This window comes from Enhydra lutris, unplaced genomic scaffold (assembly GCF_002288905.1).
Source record: "Enhydra lutris kenyoni isolate GAN:26980312 unplaced genomic scaffold, ASM228890v2 scaffoldscaffold48, whole genome shotgun sequence".
Classification (NCBI taxonomy): Eukaryota; Metazoa; Chordata; class Mammalia; order Carnivora; family Mustelidae; genus Enhydra; species Enhydra lutris.
The window spans coordinates 13030482-13039629 of NW_019154132.1; the positions used below are offsets into that span (position 1 = coordinate 13030482).

Here is a 9148-nt window from a genome sequence, read left to right on the forward strand (position 1 = left end):
TTGTCAACTAAAGGAAGTTCTTCTTTATTCCAGAAATAGCCTTAGAAAGGAACGAGCGTGGTGCTACTTAGAGAGGAGCGGGGCAGACTTGCCTATCAAAGCACCCACCCTCCCCGGCTGATGTGTGGAGAATGGGGAGGTACTGTTGGAATAACCCTTTTAATGGCTGTTCAGAGCTGAGCTCTGTACTTCTGTGTAACTACAAGTTGCCGCTCCAAACACAACGTCACCAGGTATCTTAAACAACCTTACTGGGGAAAAAATGATGCTCTGAGCACCAAAGCAAGAAGAGCCTTTTCCATGAGTGTAGCAGGCAGTGTCCCTGCTGAGGGTGGCCCAGCAGGCCACGTGCGCCGGAAGCCATCAGGCTGAGTGCACGGGGGTCCCACAGTGCTTGTGCCACAAGTCGATGGCCTTGCTCACAATCGCGTCCGAGCTGTCCTGGGGAATCTGCAGACAAGCAAAGCAGTCGTCGTGAAACCGCAAGTGTGTATAACTTCCTTCTCTCCCTCGTTCGCTGTGCCATAGCACTTATGTGTCCCCAACCCCATCAGAGTTCTCACGACTTGGCAGGGCAGAAAGCAATCGTGTGAAAGGCCACAGCCCGGATCTCTGTTTCACAGGCCACCGGAGGACACGCCAAGGAGCCCTGGTCAGACTGCCTGGGTTTTAAGCCCGCGCTGTCCCATGTGCCCCTGGGCAGGCTACCCAGGCTACCGGAGTTCAGATCCCGGCTCTAAAATGAGGCAGATGAAGCCACTCTTCCTAGGGCTGTTTAGGATTCCGTGGGAGACCCCGTGAAGAATACTTAGCGGGGGCCCTGGCACTGTCGGCGGTGAACAGAATGCTGAGGACTCTCGTATTCACCTCACGTTCACTGGTACTTACTATGTACTGAGCCACTGTTCAAATGTTAATAGTGACCAATTAAAAAGAAGAGATTCTGGGTCCAGTGAAATTCATCCCGGCATAAATCTCCTCTACCTCTCTCCTGGTTAAGGGTATTCTAAGATACTCAGAGATTCATTTAGACCTTTCCCTGCACGCACTAAGTATACACTTACGAACATTAACAAGCCCAACTGGGATTCTGCCAGAGATAGTAACAGCAATGAAAGGGCTTACAAAATCCCCAAAACATCAAGCTTCCTTTTCCACTAAGAAGGATTATTCGACCTCACGACAGATCTCACCTCTTCCTTTTCTCAGCAAGCCTGGTGGTCAGGCGATAAGACTGTGGTCTTGACACATACACTCCCAATAACAGTCTCACTACTCAGCCCGTCATCCCCCACAGAGAGGATGCAAACAGACCAACTTTAAGCTAAATTTTTCCAAGGGGAAAAAGGGTTTCTTTAAAGGTAAAAATATCAAAGAAAGAATGTAATGCAGTAGGAAAATCTGGCTTGCTAAACGGACTTCCTTTCTAGATTCAAAATCAAATTTTAAAAAAAGAACACTTACATTTTCCAGAAACTTTGTTATCTTCTCTGCACTGTTCAGAGCCATTACTTTTATTTTAAAGGTCAATAAGATTTCCACAGCTACAAAAACTAGGATCTTACAGGATCCACTTACAACTTTATCCCAAACCCTACAAAAAAAAAAAAAAAAAAAAAAAGAGAGAGAGAGATAATAAAATTATTTGAGTTTGAACTTTGTTCAGCTAAACATCTCAAATTACAAAATTAAATCAAATTACTCTTGAAGTATAAACTTCAGAGAAAGCTATAATGAAATAATCATCAGAAAAGCAAAAACACAACAAATCAGCTATTTGAAACACATTTCACACACAATCAGCACTGCAAGGGGAAAACGAATGATCACTAAAGAGTACTTGCTCTTTAAGAGATCTACCAGACACCCATTCCCTAATGTTTTGTTTTGTTTTTTTTTTTAAAGATTTTATTTATTTATTTGTCAGAGCGAGAGAGGGAGAGAGAGCGAGCACAGGCAGACAGAATGGCAGGCAGAGGCAGAGGGAGAAGCAGGCTCCCTGCCAAGCAAGGAGTCCGATGTGGGACTCGATCCCAGGACACTGGGATCATGACCTGGGCCGAAGGCAGCTGCTCAACCAACTGAGCCACCCAGGCGTCCCCAATCCCTAATGTTTTAAACCTGACATTTAAGGGAAGGAAAGTCTTAAACCAAAGTGTGGATTTTATTAATATTGTGTAATGCTAATCTAATCATTAAGTACTAAGGAATAACAAAAGCAGCATATGAAATGAGATCAATGCAATTTCATTTTCCAGTGGCTCAAATTCCTAAAACTTCTCCAGAACTAAAGGAACTAGGAGGCGCCTGGGTGGCTCAGTGGGTTAAGTGCCAGACTTCGGCTCAGGTCATGATCTCAGGGCCCTGGGATCAAGTCCCACATCAGGCTCCCTGAACAGCAGGAAAGCCTACTTCTCCCCCTCTCCTCCCTGCTCATGCCCACTCTCGCTCTAACAAATAAAATTTTTTTTAAAAAGAGCTTAAGGGGCTAGTTAGGAATCTGCAACCACTCTAAAAAACCTATTCTGATAATTCCTATTCCCCTTAAAGTTGGTGCTGCACTCTATGTGCTTAGTCATGCACTGTCTTGTGCTGTCTTCTGCATGTCACCTTTCTTCCCAACTACCTCATACAGTCTTGGGGTGGAGGGAGGAGCAGGACTCTGAAATGCCAGCAATACGTCTGAAATGAATAAAAGCAGAGTGTGAGTCTCTGATCTCTCTGCCTGCCTTTAGCCACTTTAAAGATGTCACGATGGAACTAAGAAATAGGAAGATTTCCTCCAGATCAGGATCTACCACATTTCTGGAAAAGCCTAGACCAATATAAGCTCCTGGAGACGGCCTCAGACGTGAGCAGTGTACATCATCTAACAGACTGAGGGCCTTCAAGTTTTCTAATTGTATATTCTAATCTTTCTAGCATTAACATTAATTTGTATTCATATTACATTAACATTACTAATATTCTGGCATTTCTAAGTGCATAAATAGTAAGTCGAATCAAGTTGCTCTGTTGCCTGCCAGGGAAGTTAGCCTCAAATTACTGGTATTATCCTAAAGCAGATTCATACTCTAAAGGACAAGCACACGAGAAACTAGGATCCTCCTGTGCCTTTCAGGCCTTCGGCCATCTCTGGAAGCGATACTTGCCTCTGTAAACTGGATTCAGGCAAGCACCCCGCGAAGCACCTCTTGAACCAGAGATCGTAAGGAAGTCTGGACAGCGCAGAACACGTCTTCAGATGACTCAGCAAACGGCTGTCTTCCAGATTCAAGTATTGTTCAAAAGCCTTTGGCTAATGATTAAACAGGAAGAGAGATTACTCGTTTCCTGTGACATAACATTACCCAATCTCACAGCCTGTGATGAATAAGATGAATCGAATGTACATGCTGAATGCAGGCAAGCGCTAGAAAACAAAACTTCAGACTCCTCCAAGTCACGCGTGACACAAAGTTCCTAGGTCAGCACTGACCAGAACAACCAGTGAGGTGGGACTGAGGGGTTTTCCAGGACAGGACCCAGCAAAACCAAACGGTTGTTCCCCCTAATGTTCCCCCTAACGGCACCAACAAGGTTCCACAGCCAAAGCAAAAGTCCAAAGCAAAATTCAATTTTTCTGGGGACCTAAGAAGGGCCCGTGACACTCCTGGCTGCTCCAGAACAGTACATGATACACAGGGAGAAGGGGAAAGAGATAGACCAAAGAAACAGAGTGGTATCAAGTGGGGAGAGGGAGTCCAGAAGAATGCGACAAAAAGAGCTGGATATGAAAAGGGCCCATCAGTCCAGACCACACCTCTGCCAAGCACTACTGGGCACCACGCCAAAGACACCCCTACGACAGAGACATCCAGAGGAGGCACTCAGTACCACGAGGGCAGGAGAAGTCTCAGGAGGCAGAGAAATCACATGGGGGGCACAAAGCACCTGGGTTCCATCTGGTAGCCTCTCCCATGACAGGTTAGGCAGCAGCCAACTCTAGAAGCCTGGGAGAGCTAACCAAGCCAGCTCCAGACCAGCCAAACCCACCTGGCACAAGCTGCTATATTTAGGGTCCACTGGCCAAGAATGGCACCTGGGGGGTCAAACCCTGAAGTCTGTATTCCCTATTCAGAAACACACAAGGACATCCCATATCACCTAAGCAAATACAAATGTTTCTTTTACTAAATATCTGCATCTCGCCCAAAGAGGTAATTCCTCTTACAATGTTTGCTATAGCCAAACCCTATGCTACATACAGAAGAGTAAATGAAAACATACTGACATAATGTCCCCGCCTTCAGGGAGCATACAATCTGCTCGAGACAAACCTGTAATAAAGCTCTCGTGGGGTAAGCACCTGATGTTGGACACATCGAGGTGGGAATCCAAACCCAGGCCTTACAAGCCACAATTTCCTGGAGAGGTGACATCTGAGCTGGCTTACAAAGAATGACGGGAGCTAGCCAGGCAGGGAGGCCCACATATTAATATTGGGCCCAGTTTTCCCCTCTTTCAGGGAGCTCTAATTTTTTCTGTTAAACCAACTTTCCTACACTATTAAATAATTCCTAGAGCTTCTCAAGAACACTCCACACAGCTCTCAAAAACAGGAAATTTTCTCCAAAGTCTAAGTTGTCAAAGGGCTCTTGATCTCACCTTTCACCTCTAAAACCCTATCTAGAATTCTGGTTGGTTCTGCCAGTGGAATGTTTTTTCACAAACTGACATGGGTGAACACACACACACATATTTACATATTATGTTTCATAGCAAAGAAAATCTCACCCAAAAGTCAATACAAATAACAAGTAAGATACAGGTGAGTGTGGGACACCTGGATGGCTCAGCCTCTGCCTTTGGCTCAGCCTCTGCCTTCGGCTCAGGTCGTGATCCCAGGGTCCTGGGATCGAGTCCCACATTGGGCTCTCTGCTCAGCGGGGAGCCTGCTTCCCCCTCTCTCTCTCTGCCTGCCTCTCTGCCTACTTGTGATCTCTGTCAAGTAAATAAATAATCATATATATATATATATATATATATATATATATATATGATGTGTGTACATATATATATAAATAAAATTGCTGAATAACCAAGTGAATATCATGAATTAAATGAAATGTTGAAGTATGCTAATCAACATCTTGATAATCACTCAATGTACATCTTCCTTCCACTCTTTAAATTTTTCTAAATCTTTTTTCCTGATTTATAACATGTTCATTATAAGAAATCTCAAAAATGCAGTAAGGAATAAAGAAAGATATAAAGAGCCCTTAAACTCACACTACCCAAAGAGAACTACTGATAATATACAGGTTGCATAGCACCCAACTGTTTTCCAGTATATATTACATTACACCTCACATCAGGCTCCCTGCTCAGTGGGGAGCCTGTTTCTCCCACAGCAGCTCCCCTGCTTGTGCTGTGTCAAACAAATAAAATCTTAAAACAAACAAAAAAGAACCAAAACAGATGAACATAGGGTAAAAGAGGGAGGCAAACCAAGAAACAGAATCTTAACTCCAGAGAACTGATGGTTCCCAGAGGGGAGTTGAGGGGATGGCTGAAACAGGTAATAGGGATTAAGAGTACAGTCACCATGAGAAGCACTGAGTAACATATGGAACTGCTGAATCACTATATTGCACACCTGAAACTAATACAACACTGTATGTGAGCTATACCAGAATTAAAATTTTAAAAAAATCAATGAAAAAAATTTCACCCTTAAAAAAAAAAAAAAAAAAAAAGCCAAACTGAAGTTATCATCTATCTCTCACCTATCAGACTGGCAAAAATGATACACCATGTTGGCAAAGGAAACTGTAAGGAAATGCATCTCATTCACTGGTTATGAGGATGAGGTCTATGAAGGGGAATTTGGAAATATCTAGCAAAATAACATATGCCTTTACCCTTTGATCCAGTCAACCTATTTCTAGAAAACATATCCCCCGAATATACTGGTAAGTAAATGAAAAGGTATATGCACAAAGCTATTAATCCATAACACCGTGTCTAATAACAAAAGACTGGAAACATCCTAAGTGGCCAATAGAGAACAAGTCAAATAAACAAAAGCATATACACAGAGTGGAGTAGTATGAAGCTGTGAAAAGGAATGAGGAATGGCTCTATATACAGTTGACCCTTGAAAAGGAGTTTAAACTACATGGGCCCATTGATATGTAAATGTGTTTTAATAAATACACATACAGTATGATAAATGTATATTTTCTTCCTTATCATTTTCTCAATAACATTTTCTTTTCTCTAGGTTCCTTCATTATAGGAATATGGTCTGTAATACATAAAACATACAAAATATGTAATACGTGTTAATAGACTGTTTATGTTCTTGGTAAGGCTTCCAAGTCAACAGTAGGGTACAGTAATTAAACTTTCTAGGGAGTCAAAAGTTATACGTGATTTCCAACTGGGTGGGGGCTTAGCATCCCTAACTTCAGCATTGTTCAAGAGTCAACTGTACTACTTATGGCATGATTTCTAGCATGTATCAGGTGAAAACAGCAGGGTAGAGGAAAATGTGTTATCATATGCTATTACTAAATCTAACAAAGATAGTGAATATAAATATATAATGTATATATACTTTTTTAGTGGAAAGAGATAATATTTACATTGCTTTTAAGTTTTAGTATACAGCAAATGGTAGATGAGATTATATTTTACAGCTAAACTTTTAGGTTATTTCCAGTATTTCCATGACCCTCAAATTCTTACTTTATGAAGAAAACATAACAGAAGGCAAAACCTGACAAAAAAAGAGACTTAACCACTCTGAGAGGAATTAATATTGAACTTAGGAAGAGGCTGTTAGTAGTGTTTATTTAAAAAACATTAAAAAAAAAACCCTCTTTAGGATAGCTTTTAAAAAGCAGACCAATGGCAATGAAAGAAAGTTCACTCACTTTAATGATTAAACACAATTAAGCCTGAGACGGCTTAAGGATGGTCTGCTCTGGAAAGAGATTAACCAGAGAGGCCGTCCAGGTCACAGTCTGAAGTTGGATTCTATTCTTGCCAAAGACAGGCCTCATTAGAGAGCAACATTTCCTAAAGCTTATAAGGAGAGGAGAAGCTGTGATGTAACCCTATCAATCAGAATATTATGACATAATAAATGTGTCACCACCAGACAGAGTCTCATCTTCTTGTCATGCCAAAAACCCATTACTGCCCATTACATGTACATTTCCCTAGGATGATAAAACAAGCTATGCTTTGTGATAACCAATTTCGTTGGTAAAACCACAAAAACTCGAAAATGATAGACAAGATTATAAAAACTCTAAAAAGAAGCTAGGAAGAAGAGATCCACTAACCACAGTAATAAAAATTTTATGGGAAACTAAGAACAGCTTAATGAGAAATGTTCACGTAAATCAGTAAATCAAATAGCAACAAAAAGGAAACTTAACTTTTCTTACACATTTTGAAGAACTTTAAAAAAACAACTTCATAACTATTTTAAACTATGTGCTAAGTACTATAATGTACATATTAAAATAAACCTCGTGGGGCGCCTGGGTGGCTCAGTGGGTTGGGTCTCTGCCTTCGGCTCAGGTCATGGTCTCAGGGTCCTGGGATTGAGTCCCGCATCCGGCTCTCTGCTTGGCAGGGAGCCTGCCTCCTTCTCTCTCTGCCTGCCTCTCTGCCTACTTGTGATTCCTCTGTCAAATAAATAAAATCTTTTAAAAAAATAAATAAATAAAAATTAATTTATTAATTAATTAAACCTTTTTTGAAGATGAAGAAATTAAGGTTTGGGGGCATTTAGTATTTTGCTGATTGAAAATTCATTTCTAAGAAGAAACTTGAGTTGAAGCAAAGCCAAGGCACTTTTGAAACAGAGCAATAATATGAAGGAATTTTCCTTACCACCTACCAAAACATATGAGGAAGCTATATTAAATAAATTATATGGTACTGGCCCAGGAATAGACAAATAGCTTGATGGGGAAAAACCCCAGAAAGAGATACAAATATATACAGAAATCTAGTATATGATAAAGGTGGCATTTCAAATCTGTGAAAAAAAGAATAAACCGACAGATAGTGTTAAGTGGTAGGTAGTTCTACTACTTACTAACTGTGTGACCTTGGGCAAGTTACTTAACTGCTCTGTGCTTCAGTTTCTTCATCTATAAAAACAGAGAGGTGTGCTAAAATTAAGTTTTCATTAAAAAGTAAACTGCCTGGCATGAAGCATGAGCTTAATAACATCAAACCAAAAGGGGAAGACGAGGAGACTGACTGAAGGTTTACTGCAATTAACAACAAAAAGAAACAAAGTCAAACCTGTGTCAATACCAATCACAAACACAAATCCCTCACAAATTAAAGGACTCAATTTTAAAATGTTTCAATATAGACGCACGTGGGTGGCTCAGTTAAGCCTTTGACTCTCAATTTTGGCTCAGGTCATGATCTCAAGGTTGTGGGATCGAACTCCACTTTTGGCTCCATGCTGGGTGTAGAGTCTGCTTAAGATGCTCTCTCCCTCTGCCCTCCCACTCAATCCCCACTCCTTCTTGCTTGAGCGTACTCCCTCCCCCTCTAAAAAAAAAATTTTTTTTTAAAAACATATTAAGATAAATAAATAAAATGTTTAAACGTTAAAAGTTAGAGGAAAGTTTTTTAAAAACCTGCGTTTTAATTTTGGAGTTAGAAAGGGTTTGCTAACTCCAAAAAACAAAATATTGACAGATCTGATTAAATCAAAGCTTTGAAAATCTCTACACAACATCCAGGGAGAAAAGACTGCCAACATATGTAACACAGGATTAATATCCCGAGTATATCAAGAGTTCTTACAAAGAAAGAAAGATGCAAACAAGATAGAGAAATGGACAAATAGAAATGACCAACAAAAATATGCAAAGCTGCTCAGCTTCACTAGAAAATAAGGATATGTAAGCTAAAATAAGATACCACTTTCACTATCAGATTAACAAAAATTTAAGAAACTGATACTATTGGGGCACCTGGGTGGCTCAGTGGGTTAAAGCCTCTGTCTTCAACTCAGGTCATGATCTCAGAGTCCTGGGATCGAGCCCCACATCGGGCTCTCTGCTCAGCATGGAGCCTGCTTCCTCCTCTCTCTCTGCCTGCTTCTCTGCCTACTTGTGATCTG

The 9148-nt window shown here is 41.0% G+C and overlaps 1 protein-coding gene across 2 annotated transcripts in view; it reads right to left on the reverse strand.

The window, feature by feature from the left end:
* The window catches only part of LOC111156707 (TBC1 domain family member 7), a 23664-nt gene continuing 14516 nt past the window's right edge, over positions 1-9148 (reverse strand). For both annotated transcript variants that reach the window (XM_022517744.1, XM_022517743.1), the window contains 3 exons: positions 3153-3298; positions 1465-1594; positions 1-450 (listed from right to left, as the gene is read on the reverse strand). In XM_022517744.1, coding sequence (XP_022373452.1) covers positions 364-450; positions 1465-1594; positions 3153-3298 — 363 coding nt within the window. In that variant the 3' untranslated portion in view covers positions 1-363. The remainder of the gene's footprint in view (positions 451-1464; positions 1595-3152; positions 3299-9148) is intronic.